This window comes from Nicotiana tomentosiformis, chromosome 4 (genome assembly GCF_000390325.3).
Source record: "Nicotiana tomentosiformis chromosome 4, ASM39032v3, whole genome shotgun sequence".
Taxonomy (NCBI): Eukaryota; Viridiplantae; Streptophyta; class Magnoliopsida; order Solanales; family Solanaceae; genus Nicotiana; species Nicotiana tomentosiformis.
Genome location: NC_090815.1, coordinates 116,208,484 through 116,233,923, shown reverse-complemented (window position 1 = coordinate 116,233,923; position 25,440 = coordinate 116,208,484). Strand labels below are relative to the sequence as shown.

Below are 25,440 nucleotides of genomic sequence, written 5' to 3'. Positions count from 1 at the left end.
CTTAATTGATTTTAAAGTCTAAATATTAGGAATTCCTACATTATTCTAATAAGGAAAGATTTTAATAATCAAATTTTAGTTGATTTCGAAGTCCAAAAATTTAGGAAAATAGTTAAATGACTATTTTGTCTAGTGTAAAATCGATTTTTTAAAGAGTAAAAAAGGCGAACGATATTTCGCTAAGGGCTTTTGTGCTTTTAATATAGTAATAGATTAGAATTTTACGAGTATTCTATTTTTCTATTAACCATATAAATTAAAGTGTATTTCATAATTCATATTAGATAAAATTGCAATTACACTCAATATATTTATTTTTTATTTAAATTGGGAATTGCTAAATATTTAAAGACAACTTTGTTCCTTCTTAAAAAGATAATTTTCTTTTTTATTTACATTTAGGATACATGTTTTCAAAAATCATTTCAAAGAAATCAAATTAACAATAAAATTTGTTAGAGACCCTTGGCTACCACTTGGTAGTCAGAAACGAGCACAATTCAAAGGCAAAAGTAGATAAAATTTCCTTCTTACGCATTTTGAAGGAATTATAGTTTAATTCAAATTAGTTTGTTTCTTATAAATTTTGGAGTATGTTTTTTTATGGGTAAAGGGATCTAGAAAAGTCAAATTGGTTATTTATAGTAAATTTCAATAGTTTTAAAAATTATGAGTTTCTATATAGTTCAAATAATGAAAGATTTAATAATCATAATTTTATTTGATTTTAAAATCCTATATTTTAGGAGAATAATTAAATTATAATTTTATCCAATGTGAAATCTATTTTTAAAGGGTAAAAAAGGTAAACGATATTTCAGTAGGGGTCTTCGTGCTTTTAATATAGTACTAGTCTCTACATTCGTGCGATGCACGAATATCTTATGTCAAATATTATGAAACACATACAAAAAATAATAAAATTTCAATTGCATAATATTCTAAAATTAATTGCAACGGAATATATATGAAATTTAATATGTACAAAGTTTAATAATTTGTTTCCTTGAAACGAAAAAAATATAATATACAATCCAAATGAACAAATTAATAATGTTTTGGCATAATGAAAGGACAAAATAGAACTAAATATTATGGAATTATAAAATTATGCAATTAAATTTGTAAAATCACTTAAAGAATACAACAATACTTAAGATTATTTTTCTGATTCAATAATTTTGTTTGATTTATTTAAGCCTTAACGATTCAAATACATGAAAATCATATTTACTCAAGATATATTAGTAATAAAGAAACCAAAAATAGAAAGTGTATTAAGTCATTCATACCTTCTGTTGGCATTTTTTTTTTCTTCTGTTGCACGTTGTCCTATTTCAATCGTTACAAAAGTCATATTTAATAAAATATAAATGCTTAACTATACAAATATTCAAAAGAAAATTATATTGTTACCGCTAGAAAATAATTTAACTCCAATCCTGATCAATCCAATCTCTAGTTAAAAAGTACGTGAATTTTACATTCAGTAAGTTCCTAACAAAATAAATAAAAGGTATCGAAGAACTTTTCAAATATCCTATCGTGAAAGGAAAAAATACCTATTCAAGACGGAATCATTATATTATATTCCAAGGAAATGTATTAGTATTTGTAAAAAATTTCCTATTACGTAAATAAAAATAAAACACTTTACAGAAATGAATGAAATTTATATGAAGTTCCTTACACAATAAAAAGGTTAAAGAGACTTCTTAAAATTCCTAACGTAAATAAGAAAGAAAGAAAGTTCTCCAAGTAGAAATCTCATATGCTCCCACAAAATTACGTATTTGTTGTAATTAGGAACGATAATTTTTTTTAAAAGAAAATTATGGACGCGCTTTTCTAATCCAAGTAGGATCAACTTTGTAGGGTCGGTGTATGTATAGTTTAAATTGGAAAAGAATTCAATCATTTGATAATTTACAATTAGATCCTTAAATTATACAAATACTTAAGGGCATAAAAGTCGATCAATATTTCAGGGATATTTTAGTCGTTCAACATTTAGCATAAATTATTCGTGCTTTTATAATAATATATAGATATAGATAGATAGATATAGATTAGACACTGCTACCTTTTTTTTAAAACTCAAATAAAGACTTTTATTAGACCGAATCAGCAAATACCTTGATATATTCATTGTAAGTGGAGAGGTAGGTTAACAGGTTGAAATTTTTCTAATTTTTTTTTTTTTTCCAGCAGAAGGGAAAATTATTCACAATCAACACAAAATACCACGGTATCTAAAATAGGAGTCATGACAAGCATATGAATAGGCCGTTAAAGCTGGATAATATCTTATGGAGTACTTACTAAATCCTTGTATTTTATGTTCGTCGTAATGAAGTATAAATGAAGACGGATTAACATAAGAATAACAAGTACAAACATATGCTCCTGTATCATATCAAATCTTGCATTTCCATCAAAAACTCCTGACCTTATAAGGAGGGGCAGAGGCACAAGTTGAAATACCTGTTCAGCCGAACCTATTAGTTTATTTAGAATTCATTAAATATGTACAAATATTAAATTTAGAACCTACTCACTAAACACTTGAAACAGTCGTTCTAAAAATCAGAACCCATAAAATTGAAATCGTGGTTCCTTATATGCATAAGCTGGGGTTTTGCATGGACACGGCATAGGAGTAACGTTAAAAATTGAGAATGAAGGCTTTCAATCAATTATTTTCTCTGAAAGAAGAAAAAACAAGCATTCTTCTTATGAGATACTTTTGATGATGTACAGATCAAAATCTTCTTCGGCCTCATGAATTACAGAAAAAGCAAATTTGAATAGAATAAATGCAAATGGTGGTCCCCCTACCTTAATCACCGACAATGTGAAAATGGTTACATATTTTTATTGTACGCACCTGCATCGACAAGATCTGGGTCTGTTGGTCTTAAATATTAATCAGCTCCGTGATGAGTGATATTAGAGCCAAATATTTTGGCCATGTCTAGTAGAAAAAACGTATAGAACTAAGTCGACAAAATACGATGAGTTCTCCATCACCGAAGCACAATGGCACACGAGAATCGAATCGTCTATTATCAGATGATTATGATGATCAGGCTAAAGATAAAATCTTGGCCATTGAAATTGAGAAAGCTGACGCCGGTGATGTTCCAGGGGTGGTCCCACCTTTTTCTTGGAGGAAGCTATGGGAGTTTACAGGACCTGGGTTTTTAATGAGCGTTGCATTTCTTGATCCTGGAAATTTGGAAGGAGATTTGCAGGCTGGAGCCATTGCGGGTTACTCGTTACTTTGGTTGCTTATGTGGTCCACTTTTATGGGCTTGCTTATACAGCTATTGTCTCTTAGATTGGGTGTTGCTACGGGCCGACACTTGGCTGAGATCTGCCGGGAGGAATATCCAAATTGGGTCAGGATTTTGCTTTGGTTAATGGCGGAGGTGGCTTTGATTGGAGCTGATATTCAGGAAGTTATAGGAAGTGCCATTGCTATTAAGATACTTAGTTGTGGGGTTATTCCTCTTTGGGGTGGTGTCCTCATTACTGCTTCAGATTGGTAAGCTTTTCCTTTTCCTTTTGTTTCTTTTCTTGTTTCCCCTTTTTGTTAGTATTTGTTTGTGTTATAATGATGGTCTCCGAGTCACTTTGAGCGCGTCTCGACCGAATACTATTTCATTGGATGCCCGGCTACCTCCCACCACCATAGTGTAGCCGGATAATTCTGCATATTTAGGAGAAATCACCTATCTTTTTCGTCACAATGGGGATTTAAACCCTAGTCTCTGTTATGGTTTTCACTCACTATATTGGCTGTTAACCCACATCCTTTGACGTTGTCCCCGGGGGCGGATTTAGGCCCAAATTATGGTGCACGTGAACCCATGATCTTTCCGACAAACTAGTTATTTTATGTACATATTTCTTAGAATTAATTTAATTATTGCTGGCCCCATGCTCCAAAAAGGCTTAATTGTGCGCTTGGTTGAGTGTTGAGTTATTTACCTAAGGAGGAGGGATCAGTTCTCACTAAACTCTTTCTTTTTTCTCTTTTTTATAGTGGTGTTCTAGAAATCCTAGATCCGCCTTTAGTTTTTTATTTCAATCCATTGAAACTGAAAATGTTAATTTTTAATGTCTAGGCCTACAGAATATGAATAAAACTATACGATGAAATGTTCTTGACGCCTGTTGATATGTTGCTCTGCTGACAATGATTATTATGTTTCAATAACAGCTTCATCTTCTTGTTTCTGGAAAATTATGGAGTAAGGAAACTAGAAGCGTTTTTTGCTGTTCTAATTTCCACTATGGCATTATCTTTCGCCTGGATGTTTGCTGAGACTAGGCCTAATGGCAAGGAACTCATAATAGGTCAGAAAACTTGTTTTCACATGAGCATTTCCTTACCTCTGTGGTCAGTATCAATTCTGCGCCTACGTTAACTTCTTTAGCTTGGCTTGTTTTTCAGGTCTTTTGCTACCAAGACTCAGCTCAAAGACAATTCAGAAAGCTGTTGGAGTTGTTGGTTGTGTCATAACTCCTCACAATGTGTTCCTATACTCTGCTTTGGTGCAGACAAGGAAAATTGATCCCAAAAAGAAAGAAAAAGTTCAAGAGGCATTGAACTACTATACAATCGAGTCATCAATTGCTGTTTTTGTTTCATTCTCTATCAATTTGATGGTAACAACGGTCTTTGCTAAAGGTTTCTATGGAACTCTACAAGCGCATAGCATAGGGCTAGTAAATGCTGGGCAATATCTTCAAGAAAGATATGGTGGGGGGTTGTTTCCAATTCTCTACATATGGGGCATTGGCCTTTTGGCCGCTGGTCAAAGTAGCACGATGACTGGTACTTATGCTGGTCAGTTTATTATGGGAGGTTTTCTGAATCTGCGGATGAAGAAATGGATAAGGTCAGTGATTACAAGGAGTTGTGCTATCGTGCCAACTATAATTGTGGCCATTTATTTCAACAGATCTGAGGATTCACTTGATGTATTAAACGAATGGCTAAATGTGCTACAAGGAATGGTGATCCCATTTGCTATCATTCCTCTTCTAACATTGGTGTCAAATGAGCAGATCATGGGAGTCTTCAAAATTGGGAAGCTTATGGAGGTTAGCCACCAGAAGCTTTGCAATACTGATTTATAATAGAAACCGCCTTGTCAATGGCCTTTAGCATGATGATTATCCTCTCTAATCATTAAACAGTAACATATGTGTTTTGCATTTAGTTAATTGGCAAAGTTAATACTTACTAGTTGCTTATTAAAACTGACTCAAATTGCTCACACCACTTTAGACATTTCCCATACATCAGTACATATGAAGGATCCAAACCTCTCTTTGTTGATGTCGCTGTTCGTAGCTTTCTTTGCCCTAACCCAGACAGACTTAGCTGATAACAAGAATAACTGTTATCTCTTCATTCTCTTAGGGAAGAATGTTGAATTCTTTTATGTTTTTGCTTCCACCATTATGGTTTCCTCAGGTTTAGGTTGTTTTGCATGATTAAGACGCCGTAATGTCTGTTCTTCTCCCCTTAAATAGGTCAAGTTGAAGTGCAAGTGAGAAAATTGGAGTACAACCTCTATTTTTCTTACATGTTTTTTCCTATTCTTGTTACCTTTTGCTGAATTTTAACTTTAATGATCTGAATCAAGCTACGACTCTAGGAAATTAAGAATGTAAAGAAGACTAGCCATGATAGGTGGAGAACTTTTAGATTTTTTGGCAGGGCTTTTGTATTTCCCTAAACATGTAGATTAGGTCCGGTTTTTCTTTTAGAGCTATCCTGCATACAGGTTTCTAGCTCGCTTTCTGCATATGAGCTGCACCCTTTTTACGCGCTTTTTTCAGTTAAATTTGGTCTTAACTAAAAAAGAAGTGAATGGCTTTCCTTGGTTAAAGGCTGGAATCTTGTTTTTCTCAAACCAAATGTTAGTAATTTATGACAGAGGACCTTATGTTCAGTATCTGATACTTCACTTGTTGATTGCAGAGAACTGTTTGGACAGTAGCTGCTCTGGTAATAATGATAAATGGATATGTTATGTTGAGCTTCTTCCTTTCTGAAGTTAATGGCATGCTGTTTGGTTTAGTGGTTTGCATGGGAGCTTCAGCATATGTGGCTTTTCTTGTATATCTCATTTCCCAGAGTCATAACCAGGCGGAGTTGAATGGTTTTACTCACCTTACAAATTGAGCTAACAGCTTTATCTGAGAATTGTGTCAAATATTAAAACCTAACGGCTAACAGGAGCAGGAGAATACATTTGTAAAGAAGAGATTCTGATTTTGACAACAGCTTTTTGGTCTAAAGAAGTTGAATCCGAAAAGTTTTGCAAATGTGGCACTAGAGAAGTATGACAAAAGCTGAGGCATTGATCAAGTCTCTATAAGATAAAAATTGTAAGTCTCATAACTACTTTCCTCTTTTATCCTGTGTACAAACGAAAGGGTCATAAAATTGGAAGCCTTCTTGTAAATTTAGGCCTGTGACGAAAACAGTATATTGTTCCCTCCATTCCAAAGAATGAAAGAGATAGAGGACGAGTATTATCTCAGCATTATAATTTCGATATAACTTATCCTCGAACCAAATGACCCCTTAAGTGTTACTCCTAAGTCCTAATAATAAAAAGATGTACCGCTTTATCCCTTGTTTGGCTACTAATCCTGGGATAAGTTATTCCAGGATTAAAAATTATACCAGAATAATTTATACCTGCCAGAGGGTAGAATAGTAATCCCAGAATAAGTTATCCAGGATAAAACAGTAAAATTGTTAATCTCATGATTAATACAACATATCAAACAGTCGATAAGAAATAATACCAGGATAACTAATCTCAGGATAACTAATCTCGGCATAACTTGTCATCAACCCAAACGACCCCTAACAGTATGAATAACTTTTCAGTTATTAGATAACTTGAAATTGAATTAAAGGTAATTAATATAGCAAACAAGGTATCGTAACTCTATAAAAATGATAAAAACTAAAAAACATGTTATCATGAATCATGTGATCAATCTATATATGTTAAAATCCATATTATATTTGAAATTTAAATTAATGTGTGTCATTATTACGTAATAATCATTTATCAGCTGCGACAAATTTGGTCATTAATTGGACTTGGTTTTGAAAGTTATTATAGTAAAATGTTGACCAGAAAGATCCCAAGAGAAATAATGTTAACGAAACCTTATGGTCAAATTTTTAAAACATTTGCCAGATCCAAATTTGGCAACAGGAAGTAGTCAAAGCACTTGTCTTGAACAGCAAAATTAAGCCGTACTCCTTCCTAAATTAGTTTATTCATTGACAGGCTTAAATCTAGTCAATTTTGTCGAGAAAGCTAATCAAAGTAAAACAAGTTCTACTTTTTAGAGCGTTTATATATTCAAACTCGTCGGACTCAAATTGTAATCTTTTGATTAATAGAAGTAAACGAAGTTTCTTAAGTAAACGACCTAACGTCGGATTAATCAATTCAACAATTTTGTAAAGTCACAGGCACGAAAATATGTGTATTGCTATAAAAGACAAGAAACTCATTAATTACTAATTAGAGCGAATTAATAATCTAAGAAAGACCATCCAAGTATTCCTCATCGCCCTGTAAGGAAATTTTCATTTTAGTCAAACCAATTCAGCATCATCCTTTTATTCTCTTGTTCACATGTCAAATATGAAATTTATATTTAATACTTCTTTTTTGTCTTCGATTCGTATTCAGTACTCGTATTGGGGTTTGATAAAATTCAGATTAGCATAGGAAAATCCTATATTAGGAGTAAAACGCTCTCTATCAAAGGCGATTTCATCATCAGGGTTCAAATATGTGACTCTTGATTAAGGATGAAAAAATACTTATCACGACAATTCTTGTTAGTTAATTCTATCGCATTATTTAATCCTTTCGCAGAGGTTAATACTTTGTACGAGTTTCAATAATTTTTCATATAATTTTTGAAAAAAAGGTATATTACTATTCATAAACTTCGTATTATTTAGTATGATTACTATTTAGCTTTAACATGATTGAGCTTATTTTTACTGTAGTGCACTAGGATTTTAACTCTTAGATCAGAACATTACTTTTAAATTTACTTGAAAGAGGGGAAATAATTAAGCAAAATTTCAGTTCCACCTTACCCCTCAACCTTTTAGTGTTGAGAAATAATACCCCTCTCACCTCTTTAATAGGAAAGAGAGCCCCCTTTAACTAAAAAATTAACAAGCACAATGACAAAACTATCACACGAAAACTCAACCGGCTTTTAAGATAACTAAATCAACTTTTAAGAAACTTAATTTGGTTGTTATTAAACTGATTCTAATACATATAGTATATTTCATTTTATTTTGTGGATCTTGTTATTATCAATATGTGAACACCTGGCTCCAATGACGTTCCAAATTCTTTTGTGCCAACTAATTATAAAGATTGACGAATAAATAGATTTAAGTCATGGTGCGGCTTAATCTCATAAATAGTCACGAAATTGATGTGTGGCACCAACTAGTAGCTAGTACATATAACTTTGAGTTATTGTAGTAAAATACAATGTTAATAGACCGGTAATGGGTTAAATATTATTTTAGTTTATCTTCTCGCTAATTACTTTGCTACAGATAACTCTGCACGTGCCATAAAAAGGAGAATTCGACTTCCTTTTTTCCATTTGCTTTGGTATTGGCATCAAACAAGCTTAGCTCAAATTGATATTAGCCATAATTGTTGAATAATGAAGAATAAAGGTTAATTGCGAGATACAACTCAATGTAAGCTACTTTTAAATATTTGATCTTTTTCCTTTGTCCAATATATTAACACGGGAGTACATGCCTATTATTCATATTTGTAGGTTGATGGCTGTTATCGTGGCATTAACTAAAAAAAGTATTAAATTGGTTAAGACGTGATGACATTAGTTTTCTCTCCAAACAAGAATTGTTATATCATTTTGTAAATTCCGGTGACCATTTTTCATTTCGTTGGTTGTGATCTTTTGGGTCAAAGGGGGTTCCCTTTCTCGTTTAAAAGGTGAAGGGGGTATTGTTTCCTTATGCTAAAAGGTTAAGGGGGTAAAGTGAAATTTACTCTTAAATTTGCTTGATAATCCACACGCCTTCCTTTGTTCTTTATTTCTTAACGTAATCTATACTGACTAAAATGCTTATTCTGGGATCCATCAGCATCAATATCCTCTATTGGATGTATTCTTTTTCTTTATTTGTGTTAATATATGTAATTCGTAGGCTACACTTAGAAATTTTTAAGACTTATACTTAAAATTTCAAGTCTTATGCAATGATGTTATAAAAAATATTTAAATTAACAATTAAATTGTCAGCATAGTAATTTAGCTTGCATTGTCTAATTCTGCAATATGATATTCCCCGTGCTTATAACATGTAATAACGATTTATAACTTGTTATGCCTTTATCTTATGGAGAATAAAAAAAGAACATCTTACGCCTAAAGAGTAATGACTACTTTTATTGGTCGTAAATACTAACCAGAGTTGGTATGTACGGTCAGACCTCTCTATAATAATATCTATATATAAAGTCATTCACTATAAAAATCAAGTTTTTTCCGGAATCGATTTTTTAAGTTATATTTTACCTCTTTATAACAACTTTTTACCTATAACAACAATGACCATATTTATAGCAGAACGATCTTTGTAAAATTACTCCTCTATAACAGCCATATAGAATCATTGAGATTACAAACCATAGTTTTAAAAATATGCACAAAATCTTTTCCATTAAACAAAGTTTCTATCTTGCACAAGATATAAGATTTGAAGATTTGTACATGATATCCTTTCCATGGGACAAATTCCAAAAAATATTTAGATAGAAAATTTAACTGTTAACCTCTTAAATTATCTTAAAAGGAAAGCTATTGGATTCTTGCTGAAAATTTAGACACGAATCTTCGCCAATTCAAGCGTTATATCGCTAGTAAGAGAATAAATCTACATAACAGAACAAGCTACAATTACAAAATTCTTCCATCAATCTTGAAAGAATTTATTTTTTTAGGTAGCCTTAAAATGTCTGTCTTAGAGTTTAAATCTTTATACATTTAGTTATGAGTTTATTAATAATGTATTAGTTTTTTTCAATATTTAACTAGTGAAATATGCATATCTTTTGAGATTTTAAATTTGAATAATTTTTTTATCTTTTATATACTCCTATAATATTAAAAAGAAAAAATAATTAATTTTTGGATAATTTTTATTTATAACGGTTAAAAAATATTTAAATATCATATGCTATTTACTATAAATATAAAAAATTATTGGAACAAACGAGATTGTTACATAGAAGATTGAGTGTATCTAGTAATATTAGTTAATAGCAGACTGTGACGGTGGGACCAGAGAAATCTGTTTGCATTCCTTTTGGATGCCAACTCAGACGTGGTTGAGATGTGATAAACTATTACTACTCCTAAAGTCAATTTCAGTAGAATATTCTCCGTTTCTTTCCACCTTGAATACTAATCCAAATGATTAGCAGATACTTTATTCGTACCATATCTAATTTTTATTACAGAAGTATTAAAAAACTCACTAATCCAAATGATTAGCAGATACTTTATTCGTACCATATCTAATTTTTATAACAGAAGTATTAAAAAACTCAATTATCTTGTTCATCACTTATTAGAGAACTCGTGTCATCTAAATACTCGAAAATTTCATACACCTTATTATAATAAAAAAGACCTAAACAATTGGTAAGTATATATCCATAGTCCGGGGCGGCTCTAAGTCTTTGGGCAGTGAGGCCATAACCTTAGGCGCCCCAAATTTATTTTAAACTCTTATTATTATTATTATTATTATATATTATATAATGTATATAAATAATTAGAATAAAAAGTGTTACAGTATATTTTTTGTTATTTGATTGAAGTTATTTTATACAATAAATTTATAAATTATGATATTTTTCTTCCCTCATTAATTAGTATATTTGACAAGAGTGTGTTGCTCTAGTGGTGAGCACCCTCCACTTCCAACCAAGAGGTTGTGAGTTCGAGTCACCCCAAGAGCAAGGTGGGGAGTTCTTGGAAGGAGGGAGCCGGGGATCTATCGGAAACAGCCTCTCTACTCCAGGGTAGGGGTAAGGTCTGCGTACAAACTACTTTTTTCAGATCCCACTAGTGGCCCACTAGTGAGATTATACTGAGATTATTGGGATTATACTGAGATTAAGGGCCTCCGAATATGGTTTCACCTTAGGCCCCGAGATCTGTTGAGCCGCCCCTGTCCATAGCCGTTGAGGTATAAATATGTGACAATTTCTCCTTGAGGTTTAACAAAGTAATATGTATCCTCACTTGTTATAAGCTTTAGTTAAATTACCTTCTTCTTTTTTGAAATATTGGAACTATAAAAACAGAAACCATATATGAATTAGAAGGAATACATGTATACCTACTAAGGACCCGTTTGTCCATAATTTTGTTTTTCTTTTTTTCGATTTAAAAAAAAAATAATTTTATCCATGAGAGTTAGCAAGTTTTAATTGGAGATTTTTCGAAAATGAGTTATTCAATTGCAATATTTTTCAAGTGAAATGCATGTCCATATATAATTTCAAATTCCAAATACCATTTTTCAACTTAATTAACTCCAAATACTATTTTTTTTTCAAAAATTATATATTTTTATGTCCAAACGCCTACTAATTAAATGTGCGCCAGGGGCTCTTCTGTTTGTTAACCTGTTTTATCCAAATGATATTTGATCTAAGTATAATGTTTTTCACTTCTATCGTCATTTAGTATCATAAAAACTAGTAGTATAATTTTCTTTTGGTAAATAAAAGAATTTTATTACCAATTGAGATATGTAGCACAAAAAAAATGGAAACAATTCTATTTGTATCTCTCAACCTTTTTGAGGTTTTATGATAAAACTTATATTAAAGAAAGTTCATGTTTGGAAATGTAGAACATTTTAGTTTGATGTGCTAGATGCACAAATACAAGGACTGAGGGAATAATAGACGATATTAAATTACATTAGACATTGATATTTGGTAACATTTGCAATTAATGACTTAATTGAAACCACTATTTACCATTCTTAGAGTTTGGGGGTGGGTGGTAAACTCAGGAGTGTATACTTATGGATTTGCAATTGCAACTATGATATGTAGTTGTATCTTTTTACTTTTCCTAAATTTAAATGAGTCAAATGTCACCCTTAAAATTTTAATTATAATTTTAAAGACTGTAGCATACCTTAAAAATTAAAATACATTATTCTCTCTCCAAGTTGTTCAATATATCCACACAGTTTGATACGGTATCAAACAGTGATATAATTGCACGTGCTAGGCTTACTAAAAAGATATATATTTGCATGTAAAGGGTATGGTTGCAGATTGAAATAATAAACTACAAGTGTTTCAAATTTCATATTTAACGATTTAAGCTTTTAAAATGACATGATTCATGCCAATCAACATGAATAAAGTATTCGACTAACCTATGTAACAACTCCATGGATTGGTTATTTGGGTTTGAAGCTGTGCGGATTACTGACATAAGTTGGATTTATAGTTTACTTTATCTAATTGGAATATAATACTTTTTCTGGTTTATATACATAGATTATACACAGTTATACACGTAGTATTATACATAAATTATATATCTTTTTTTTAATTTAAGCGATTGGGTGGGCGACTATTTTAGTTAATTTCTTAAACTTATTTTAAATGAGTTCAATTTTAAACATTTTAAAGTCCTAAACTCATTGTAATTTCAAAAGTTAATATTTTATTAAAAATTGAGTAATTTTTCGCATATAAGGCGTCAAAAATATCAGATTTAGTTGAATCCATTGTAGCGAAATTACATCCACTAGTGATTGAGAATATGAGAATCTCCATGCTCCTCCAATAAACAATCACTTCCTATTTAATAATATCACCTATTCAAACTATTCTAGTTTTGTTCCCTTATTTGAATCTAACTCGATATTAGTTATGTGCTAACCTATTGAAATTAAAACAAATAAAGGTTAATAATGATGGTTAAATATCTCAAAACAATTACATATGGATGAAGAAAATAAATAAGGAAGAAAAAAAAGAGAGGAAATGAAACAGAACCAGACGCCGCGTCTGTTAAACAAACGCGCTTCTGTTTTTTGCCATATATTGCATGCAGACTATACTACTAATACAGTCTTTCTCTTCCTCTCTAACTCTTCACTCTCTTCCCATATTTATCTCTTTTTATCCCCATATTTATACACATTAATTTTCCTATATTACCCAAAATTCCCCCCCCCCCCCCACATACCCTCTCTTCCTTCTTTTTCGTTTCATATGTTATATAAAATTTCACATACCTTATAAAAAATCCTTTATTTATAGAATCCAAAGAAGCTAAGTAACGCTAAAACCCTTTTTCTAAGTCCACTCACATTACTGCTCAAACGCCAAACCCATATCTTTTCTTTTGGTTTCTTGTAACGGCGATGGACCAATGGGGAAGGAGAAACCTTTATTTTCCGGCGTCTCAACCGCACCCGGAAGAGACGCCGGAAAATAACTCCGACCACCCACCTCGTCTGCACGGCTACCATGAGTTAACCCCCACAAACATTCTTCCGCTTGCATCGGCCTTCGCCGGTTTAAGTCTTACAGGCGATCAGCCAAGAACGCCGTCGTTCGGTATCCCTCCGCCGGCGGGGAGTTCAATTGATGAGTTCTTGGACCCTACCGTTGATTGCTTGATGGGCTTTAGAGCCAATGCTGAGTTGCAGCAGGGTTTAATCCGGGCCCACCAGAATAATGGGGCCCACCAGAATCTTAGTGTGGGCCCGGGTATTCGGGCAAACATTCTCCGAGGAATGTATCCATGGTACCCACAACTGTGCGGTGAAAACTTCTGGAGATGGAATTATGACGTGGCAAACTACAATGGCTTGCATAGCAAGGAACCCATTCCACAGTTCCCAATTCTGCCATGTTTAAACCAGAATTCTAGTATTATTTCAAACGGTGTTTCTTATAACTATACGTTTGTACCAAGAAATTTGAAGAACAATCAATCTGTTTTATTGGGTGATAATGATTTGAGAGGAAAAGTGGTTGCTTTAGCAAAAGATCAACAAGGGAGCAAAATGCTACAATCTAAGCTTGAGAAAGGGAAGAAGGAAGAAATTGAAGTTATACTTAGCGAGGTGATTGACTGTGTTACTGATCTGTTAAAGAATCAGTCTGGGAGTTACGTTATTCAGAAGCTATTTGTTGTGTGTAATGAGGAACAGAGGACAACTATTATTCAGGCTATAACAAGAACTACCCTCCAGTTTGTTAATATATGTTTCAGCCAACATGGGTACGTGTGATGTGATAATGTATCTTTTAATTAGTTATCTTTTTTACTGGTATGTGTAAGTTTTGTAACAATGGTCTTAATTACCAGGGCTCGAGCAATGCAGAAATTGTTGGAGAACCTTAGTACTCCGCAGCAAACGTCGTTGATAATATCAGCTTTAACTCCAGTTGCTGTTGCATTGACCAATGATCAAAGTGGTCATCATGTTTTACAATATTGTGTCAAGACATTCTCTATTGAGTACACCAGGGTATAATACTATTACTAGTCCATGTTTTATCTGTGTTATATTTTGGCAGGATTCATAATTCTGCTGCTATCTATAAATGAATCATATATGTGCTGATTAATTGGAAAAATATACTATTGGTATTGCCATTTTCTTCCCCTGTGTGCCACACGTTTTATCAAATTATTATTGAAATTGAGGCTGCATTCTATGTTGTCTTTAATAAAGAAACAGTTAAAATATTTCATTTTTGTTCTCATTCTTTGGTACACAAGAGAACAAAGAATAGCTTCTGGTGTCAGTTACTGTATGTGGAGTGGTATAAAACGATTGCTTTTTTCAACTAGTTACACTAAGCTTGGTACTTCATCTTAAAATCCAAAAGTTCATTGGTCCTTTTGTCATGTTTACCAATGAATGGACAAAGATTAAGGTTATAGTTGTTAAGCAAAATTAAGCATATGGACTGGTATTCTGAGTTAGGATAAAAAAAAGGACAGAAGCTCTATTGCATAAAGATATAAATTGTGGATCCTTCTCTTATCGAGATAATTTCACTGAGCCATATAGAAGAGTGTCTCAGACACAGTATCAATGTATGGGTTATTCAATTTATGCCTACATGGAATATTTAACCTATGTAGACAGTTGTGGATTCTGGGTATGAAATCAGGGGTTCATTTCCTGATATAAAAAATTTCCTTGAATATTATTAGAAGAAAGTTGTGGTAGAAGACGCAACTAGGGTCATTGCTCAAGAATAATGAAGCTCTTTAATGCATTTTGATGAATGGTTCTTCTATTTATACTTGTTTACCTCTAGTCGTTCGCTTGCCCCTAGAATCTTTCAGGAAGATATTCGTCTAAGGTAACCTTAGAGGATCCCGACCTAAATATGCTTATCGAACTTTTTTTTATATCTTTCACATTACTATCTCTTATACATGCATGAGATGCAGAGCCCTTAGTTTGTGCTGTTTGAGATTTATTTACTTTATTGTAAGGATAGTGAATTTCAAGGATGGGAAAAACTGAATTTATAAAAGAATGTGTGTTGGAATTCTTTTGGTCGATGCTTGAGAAGAATTCAGATATCTAAATGCCATAAAGAATATGTACAGACGGAGCCGTCACAACTCATACGTGTGAGCATAGTTGGAGGATAACATAAGAGTTGCTCATAACCGCGAGTTTACACGAGGGATTTGCCCTGCTGCCTACTTGCTTACTTTTATGGATAATGCAAGTGAGTTTCTGTGGTGCATGCTATTTATAGGTGATAATCGTTAATTAATGAAACTAGAGGAGTTAACCAAAAATGAAGATTACAAACATGTTTCTGGAGAGTAAGGGTTGTATGGTAAGTCAAAGTAAGACAGATAAATGCACAAGAAGGTTTCCCCCGGTATGATGAAAATGTGAAGGTAATGTGAGAATAGATGAGATTATAGTGCTTAAATGAAGAAAATTTAGATGCTTAGACTCGGTCTTCTAGGAGAATGACATGATAGGTGAAGATTTAACGGATATTATTGAAGTAGGGGGGAAAAGAGGAGTACCACAGCAGTAGCATGCAATAAGAACGTACCTGAGATTAACAATGCTATATGAGAGTGAATATTTAGCCCTTAAAGTTTAACACATCCACAAGATGAATGTCATTGAAATACATATAGAAAGATGAATTTATGATCACATAAGGTACTTGGCTGTTGTAATTTTGATGTACAAATAACATAACTATCTTAGTGTTGAGTTGATTCTCCATTATTAAATTTACTTACTGATCGAGGAAGTATGGATGCACAATGATGATACCCATCAGAGTGTGCAAACAACACACGTAGAGGATAAAATCAATGAAGGTCATTTGATATGGTTTTGTTATCTTTTATGTATACTTTCATATGCACTAAAGTTTCTTAGATGCAGCACTTGATAGTTGTAGGTGATAAAAAAGGGCGAGACAGATCAAATATCACATATAAGTCGGTCAAAAAAATTTACAATCTCCAGAAATCAATATGGATTTAGCTAAGAGCTGAATACAATGGAAGTAAAGAATACATAAAAGTGAGACCAAGAGTTGTTTAAGACTTAGTTGTACCGTTACACTTTAAGTTCATTGTTTATTAGGAATCTTCTTTTGATTAGAAAATTTGTATTTAGATGTCGAGTTAAGTATGAAAGTTTTAGTTTTAGAGAACCTCTATTTTGCCTTGAAAGATAAATTACAATTTGGTAATGGAATGATACTCACCTGAATAGAGCTTAATGGATACAGAGAAGTCATGTAGCTGGCCCCTTCCAATTTGAGATTAGAGGCCAGTTGATTGATTTTGTATTGACGGACCAGCTAACTTTTTTACTCTGTGTAGATGGTTAGATTCCAGTTAAATTTCACATGAAACTTGTGGAAAAACTTTAAAGAAAGAAAATCGAAGTATACACACACACATTCATACATATATTGGTTTCAAAGAAGCAGTAGGCACAATAGAATGTATATTCTTGCTGTTTCCAGTAATTGAAATTACACCAGCTTCTTCTGTTATTCTTTTTCTACAAGTAGTCTCAGAATATTTCTGTCAGTAACCATTTCTGTAGAAATCTTTTCCGCGGTACTAACTCTAGAATGGCATGTGAAAAACCCACACCCTTAAAGCAAATGCCATCAAAAGAATTAACTTGCCTAAATTAAGTTTGATACAACATAGACATGTGATCTGCAATCACTCCTTTTCCTCACCCTCATATTCCTTTTCTTTTTAAAGTTGTCCATCTGCAGATTGGGGCACTTGCTCAGCACAACTTCCATAGCTAAACTAGTACTCCTTTATCGCTCAAGTTGGAAGCTGTCATTTAAGGCACTGAGCTGCTTTCCAAGTCTCTCCACAAGTTCACGTTGTGCACAAATTCCTCAAGACTAGGGTTTTTTATTTTCTTGCTTGCTTATTTTGTTTGAATGTAATTTATATAGATGCTTTATTCATATTAGTACAGAATAACTAGACCACTTGCTAACAAACTGCCTCATGCCCCTCATCTTTGTATAAACTGCTAGGTGCTTTCCCGTGTTTCCTGCCTCTTCCATTAGCTAGATTAGTGCTCCTGTTTAACTTAGGTTTCTGGCTGAACCAACTATCTCACAATTGAACTGCATATTGCAGCATCTTCTCAATGAAATTGCAAATAACTGCTTTACAATTGCAACCCAAAAAAGTGGGTGCTGTGTGCTTCAGTCATGTGTAGAATTCTCTCATGGAGAACTCAGAGATCGCCTTATAACTGAGATCTTGACAAATGCAGTGCATCTATCAGAAGATCAATACGGGTATGACCCATGTTCTTTTTTCTGGTTGTTATGTAATGTGTAGTGTCAAGTTGCTATATAGGTCTCATTGCTTTTACGTTCCATTTCATCTAGCAACTATGTGGTGCAACACCTTGTGGGACTGAAGTTACCAAGAGTTACTGAAACTTTACTGGAAAGGCTTCAAGGAAGCTTTGTGACTCTCTCATGCAATAAGTATGCTAGTAATGTTGTTGAGAAAATCATCCTCGAGTCCGGAGAAGAGCACTCCACAAAAATTATTGCCGAGTTGCTCAGAAGTCCAAGTGCTTCAATGCTCCTAGTGGACCCTTACGGTAACTTTGTCATCCAGACAGCATTGCAAGTTTCAAAGGTAAGTTTACTTCACTAAATTCCTTGAACTTTGAGCCTACTTATCGTATATGAAACAAAATGAGCCAGCCACCTGAAGCTGCTAATTCAGCTTAGATTAAAACAACCTTCTAGCCTTTAGGGGTAATCGGAAACAATCTCTCTGCCCTTCTAGGGTAGGGGTAAGGCTGCGTACATCCTACCCTCCCCAGACCCCACTTGTGAGATTACATTGGGTTGTTGTTGTTGTTGTCTAGCCTTTAGGGGTACTCCTTTTCTCAGCAATGCTTACGTCTTTTCACATAATACGCTCGACTATTATGAGCTATTTAGACTTGTAAGATTGTGGAAGATAATCTGAAGGGCAACCACAACTGGAGCTTTAGCTAATTCAATTTGCATCAATGACACGTTTAGTATTTACATTGAAGATGCATATCGAAAAGTTGTGCCAAGCTATGATGTTTAAGTTACTCCCAGTAGTATATTTCTGAGTAGCCGATGATTTATATTTCAAAGCAAAATTGGATGGCATGATCAAGAGTTGTTCTTCTATCAGGGAGGTTTTTTTCTACTGTTACGATTTTCGTGTTTAGTTTTAGTTACTATATATGTAGATTATGTCCTACTGCCTAGAATTTCTCCCTGCAGTATAAGGGAAGTAGGAGAACCTTTACAAATGTATGCACCTAATAAAAAAGAGTGGTTACTATAAGTAAAGAGCTTCGGAAACCAACCTATGATAGTAGGTAGTGGATATGCCGACCCTTCCTATGTGCTTCAGTGATCAGCTTTGGCACCATCATTGGATCTCATGAAAGCATATACTCTTAGGTTCTTTTTTCTTTTTCTTCCCCGGATTTTTTTAATAATAAGTGAACAAGGTAATCAAATCATATGATGTTAATATAGGATCTTTGTTTTAGGCCTTATGTGACTTGCATATTCTGTAGAGATGAGGATGCAATTTATCTTCTTGTCAACCTTTTTCAGTGCCCTACTCTTGTGACATGCAGAAGCTATAAAAGCAATAGATTGGTGCAAAAGTTTTTCGATGCATATATTTTTATCAACCATAGGTGTAAAATAACGCATTATTGGAGCTAAAGCGATGGTTACAGAGGAAAGCCTTGCTTAATGTTTGTCTAGGATCTGGTCTTAGTTTAAAGTCAGGTCGGAGACAGGCTTCTGATGAGTAGTACATGTGGCCGAGACAGGCAAGAATAGCGATATTGATCTACTTTTCACTGCAAAACATCAATCCTATTTTGACTCGGTTAGAATATGTCTCCATATTTGACTCTTTTCTGTCTATGATAGTTTCACATCTACAAATTCAAACTACTAAATGACGGTAAGCTTCTGTAGAGTTACAAACTACTGAAAAACAATAACCTATCTCGGTTTCCTTTTTGCTTAAACCTCAGTATCACTCAAACAATGTTGATACTGATTCTATATTGTTTGTTTAAAATCCATATCGCCAGCTAATATAACAATTGCATTTGACTGAGCAGGGCCACATCTTCAATGCTCTCTGTAAGCTAATCTACATGAATTCTGCATCAATGCAAAGTAACATTTACGGGAAGAAGATCCTCGATCGGTTGTGTAGCAAGAAGGAACCTCTACATTGTACAAGATTGTACAAGCGACAGGTATAGTTAACTCGGGAGTAGTTGACACTGTGCCTTTAACATTTTTCTGATGGAATTTTGGGTTTAGAAGCATCTAGTATCGTGGTTCTGTCGTATGTTGTTTGTTTTCTATGTACGTTAGAGATTTGAACTTGTAGGATCATAAAGCTGAGTATGCATCTTAGCGTACGTACTGTATATTTTTGGTTCTATCCATGTTGGTTGTTATATAATATATATATAGGGCTTGTAAGCATTCTTGAATAAGTACCTTACAATATTCATTCTTTGCTTAATGTAATTGCAGTTAGAAATATTTCTTTGACAGCTCTCACCTTTTACATGGCCAACTATCAACTATGTGGGTAAACTGCATTCTATTTCTGCTAGTTGAGATCTCAACTCATCACCCTCATCTTTTAACTATTTCAGAAGTTTTAGGTGCTTTTACTATTTTTAAAACTTTTTTAGAGACCAAGTCGAGGGGTCATCTTCTGCAGCTCTTTGGCTCAAGAATCTGTCCCCAACATTATCTATTCTGATTTCTTTAAACTTCCACGCGATTTTACTTGGTTTGATAGAGTTGCAAGCAATAGCACTAGAATTATGTGATCTCAGAGCTTCAAATTACTCAACTATGTCTGCGATGATTGATATTTGATTAGTGCCTTGTGCTATTGCTGCTCTATTCAACCTACAACTTCAGTTGACTACTTGTTAGATCAGATGTTCGCGATTATATTATTTGAAGAAATATATACTTATATTGACCTCGCATCTGCTGTCAAAAAAAAAAAGAGGTGGTGATTGCAGCGGTGTCATGAATCTGTTTAGACTAAGATAGTGATCGCATCTGTTTAGGGTAGTTTTTGGATTAAAATTTTTTTTTCACTCACAAAACGTCAACTTTTTTTTTCAAATAAAATGCAAATCCAGCATAACTTCAACTTTCAAAAATTATTTTTAACGCACCTATTTTTTTCTTTTTAAGTTTCAATCAAATATATAACCAATTGGTTAGGCAAATTCTCCCAAACTAGCATGCATCTCACCTCGATTGCGTGGAAGGAAAGGAGAATCCACTCCTGAAGTCACATCTTTCTGTATTAGAATTGAAGTAAAATAGATCAGTCCTTGGTTTAAACGAGTCTTAGAACCATCTACTACTATGTTTTATGCTGCTTCATATTCAGAGCTCTGTTTTAAAAGACGTGGGCGAGGCATACCAAAAACGTCCCGGGGCAATGGTGTGGGGCGAAAGTCTCAAGAGGCGTACTCCCGGGCGTTCGGGGCGCGTTTTTTTAGTAAGGAATAAGCCCAAGAGATTTTTTCAAATTAAAACAAAATTTGTTGAATTAGTATTTCATATAATACCCAAATTCTCAAAAGTCAGTTTGATAATTACTCAAAAGGTTTAAAAAGGAACTCAAAAATATTAAATTTAAAAGTAAAGAACTTTTTTATTGATTTAAGCCCTAATTCATGGTTTTTCCAATTTTTTATCTTGTCCGCTAGTCTGCTAATATCTCCCAAAAGCAACGAATATTTAATTTTTTTACAAATACAAAGAGAACTACATTTTTCTTCATAGCAGCAAATTCAAAGTTCAAATTGCAGGTTAATCATCCTTTTTGTTCTTCCATATAGAAAACTTTATTCTTTTAGACTCAAATTACTTGTGCTTGTAAGTAACGTATAATAGATTGTTTTGATTAGTTTTTTTATGGGGATGGAGCACACATATATATAGTTTTCTTCAATTTTTATGCAAGTTTACCTGTTTATAAATATTTAACTGTCATTATATTATTTTATAAAATATTAAAAATTAAATACCTATGGGGCTTACGCCCCGCGCCTCGAAGCTTACGCCCCGCCTTACGCTCACGTCTTTTAAAACTGATTCAGAGTAGTCTGCTCATCTTGTGAGTACGTCAGAGACCAGCAAGCACATGCCACATTGAATACGCAATACAGCAGCATGTGACGTGGTAGTTCGTCTCCTACTGTCTTTATCCGGTATAGATAAAAATTTAATATTTACGCCAAATCAATGGTTGCATCTCTGCCATACTCTCGCTCTGAGCTGCAATTAAAGGTGCAGATTGCCATATTTTAAGCACCGAATACTTTTTTTTTTTTTTTTTTTACATTTAAAATCTATATTCAAAATTCACTAGTGATTAATTCAGATTCACATGTAATATGTTACGTTAAAAGGATAAAATCGTTCTCTTCCAAGGTAATGCACGACCGTGATCAAAATCTTCCGCAAATTAGTGGCACTAAGCTAGCAAACTGCAAATTAATTATAAAATTCAAAACCCAGTACATTTAAAATGTAAAGATGACCAACTTATAAATGGAACAGAGCATGTAAATTACATAAGAGAGCTCAAAAGAGCCCCCTTTTATTGGTAATAGCATTTATTCATTCTAAACTTCACACTATATATTACTAGCATACCTAGAAAACTGATATTTAAAGAGGAATGGACCATTTGCAGGGTTCAAAACATGGGATTTCTGCATTTCTGTATATATTTGGGACACAAAAAGTTGGTTAAAAGAGCAGTGAAATTCAAGGGCATTTAGGCTTGCCCTTATTATTTTTCTTGTCCCTGTAACAAGGGCACTCGTGCTTGTTTCCATAAGTTCCAGAAGGCACACACTTGCATTCTTCACAACAAATTCCACAGTACTTCAAACATCTATCCATTACTCCTGCCTTTGCGCACCTCAACTTGCACTTTGAATCACAATAACCTTACCAAAAATTAAAAAAAAACACAACCCAAACTCATCATTAGACCAACAAACAACGACAATAACAACAAATCCAGTATAGTCCCACAATGCGGATTGAAGGGGGTTCACCGAAAATTATACATATAACGCAAAATCTGTTTTGGACCTCTATATATTATATTTTGACCTAGCTCAAAAGCATTGCTCAATGGTCAAAACGGTTCAAAATCTTTGTGAGTTCACAAGTTCAATTTCTACTAGCCATAATCATTTTTAATTGTTTAACTTTTTCTTTTTTGAAAACCTTATAGACATCCTGCCTCGGCCATTGATAGTGTTTATGCAGACCTTAATTACAGAGGCTGTTTCTGATGTAACTCATCATTAGACCAGTAAAACAAAAACAAAAAGAAAGAAAAAAAGAGAGGCTGAAACTGTAAGATGATCTAAGAAACTGTTACTTACTTGAACCAGCCATAGTTGTTTGAATGAAAGAAGGGGTAAGAACAAGAGTGAACAAAAGCAGAGTTGCTAGAAGTAACTTCATCTTTTTGAGCTGAAAATACAATGGTATGGAAGCTAAGAAAGGAGTAGAGAATTGATGAAGTGAAGCATTGGAGGATAGTTCTAAAGGGGGTTATATAGCCTCGAGAAAAGTTGATGGTCCACTAAATATGTGTTTTCTACCTAATTTAAGTAAACAGTGGGGAGTTCACATGAATAAAACTCATAATTTATGTCAATCCAATAAATATACGTTAAAAATGTATTATTAGATAATTCAAGCAAATACGTACTGGGAGTTCAAACAAAAATGATTTATTCAGATTTAAAATAAATATCGAAGAATTAACCTAAATAGTCATTCATCTAACCACTTAAACTAAAAATAGTCGGTGAAGGTATAATATATGCATAATTCATGTATTATATATGTATAATCATGTATAATTAATGTAAAATGTATGTATATACTAAAATAAACAATGAATATGGCCGACTATTTGGGTAAAAATCCCGATTGTGTTTATCGGGTTAAGAGGTGATTCAACCCGGAGGGTGTACTCTAATTAACATACCAATATAAATTTGGGTAAGAGAAACTTTGGACCCAGACTTGGATTCACATAGATACAGATCAATAAAGGGCGTTTAACGTATAAATAATTAGAGTAAAAGACATATACTCCATATTATATGTTAATATAAGAAAAAAAATCGATTATTTTTTTGGAAACGACTATACTGCATACAAATTCCATCAATGAAGCCATCGTTTCTTTAATGAAAAATCAAAAAAATTAAGAGATGAGTTAATCAAATAAGGGACTTAAAATTGACTGGACGTAAAAGTATCAATAAGGGAACGTTTCGTCTGAAGAATATTTCATAAGACAGAAAATTTCGATAATAAAGAAAAGTGGAAGAAAACAGGAAAAAAAGGTTTCTTGTTTTCTAAGGAGTTAGGGGTGTATATATACCGGGTTGGTTCAGATTTTATCAAAACCAAATCAAACTATTATATCGGTTTGGATTGGTTCGGTTTTGTCGAATTTTTCAGGTTTTTCGGGTTTTTTTGTTACATGAATATTATTTCAATCTTGCATTATTAAAGTTATACATAAAATTTTGATAAGTGAATATATGTTTACTAAAAATTTTTAAAAAAATAACAAATATCTGATCTATTAAAGTGATCTTATGGGAGAAATATTTTTAGTAACACATAATAGTTTATTTTCTTAGTCGTCTACCAATAATTTTTGGTTGATGTACGCTTTCAAGGTTAACCAAATTTAATAATTAAACATAAAAATCAATATGATACCTAAATAATGATATGTTCTATGTAATTTTAGATTATCGAAATACCACTTCAAATTCGAAAAATATATAATTAATTTTACCATATGAATATGAAAGAACAAAGAGATGATTCGCGCATTTCAATAACACATAATAAGAAAATGTTACAATCTATTATTTAAAGTAAATAAAAATGAATGCACTTTATAGTTCTATTAAATATTATATCTCATGAGAGGATCTCAAATATTTCTAGATATTTTTAAATAAAATTCTATATAAAGTCTTAAAATTATATATAAAAAATTATATATTTATATGTCGGTTTGGTTCGGATTTTTTTACTCAATACCAAACTAAATCAAACCAAACTTAGTCGGATTTTTTAATCGGTTTGGTTTGACTTTTCGGTTTGATATAATTTTTCGATTCGGTTTGTATACCCTTGTTAGGAGTAAAACTGTTGTAGCACATAGGAAAGTTAGCTTCCAACCTTATGTTGTCAATATTATCGACCTTAAAGATTGATGAAGTAATAAATGAATTTCACATATGGGAGATTTGAGTTTGTATCGTTATAAATGTTATTTTATTTAATACGGTTATATTCACTAAAATATTTTGTAGTTTCTCTGTTCAAAGTGTAACTCGTCACAACATTTCTACTTGATCTTTCCTTCACATTTTCCGAACCAAATTAATTTAGTTACAACTTACATCACACTGTTGTTATCTCATTTAGAAGGGCGGCCCAACTTCATCGGAGGCCTAAAGCAAAATCTTAATAACAATATATATATATATATATATATATATATATATATATATATATATATATAATTTAATGAACATCATTTTTTTTAAAAATTAGACAAACGAGGATGTAGAATTAAAAATATGAGAACTTAGTTTTATAAAATACAGAAAATTAAATGAATTTAACATTGATTGCATCACAACTG

The 25,440-nt window shown here is 32.9% G+C and overlaps 2 protein-coding genes across 2 annotated transcripts; both read left to right on the top strand.

Annotated features, from left to right (window-relative positions):
* The first annotated feature begins 2,688 nt into the window (after positions 1-2,688).
* LOC104112039 (metal transporter Nramp2-like) lies at positions 2,689-6,583 on the top strand. Its single transcript, XM_009621862.4, has 4 exons — positions 2,689-3,547; positions 4,226-4,362; positions 4,460-5,112; positions 5,999-6,583. Exons 1-4 carry the CDS (start codon positions 3,015-3,017, stop codon positions 6,200-6,202), a joined length of 1,527 nt encoding a protein of 508 aa, XP_009620157.1. The 5' UTR covers positions 2,689-3,014; the 3' UTR covers positions 6,203-6,583.
* A 6,774-nt stretch (positions 6,584-13,357) lies between these two features.
* LOC104112040 (pumilio homolog 15-like) lies at positions 13,358-20,250 on the top strand. Its single transcript, XM_009621863.4, has 5 exons — positions 13,358-14,394; positions 14,482-14,644; positions 17,794-17,957; positions 18,051-18,309; positions 19,805-20,250. Exons 1-5 carry the CDS (start codon positions 13,529-13,531, stop codon positions 19,949-19,951), a joined length of 1,599 nt encoding a protein of 532 aa, XP_009620158.1. The 5' UTR covers positions 13,358-13,528; the 3' UTR covers positions 19,952-20,250.
* The last annotated feature ends 5,190 nt before the right edge of the window (positions 20,251-25,440 follow it).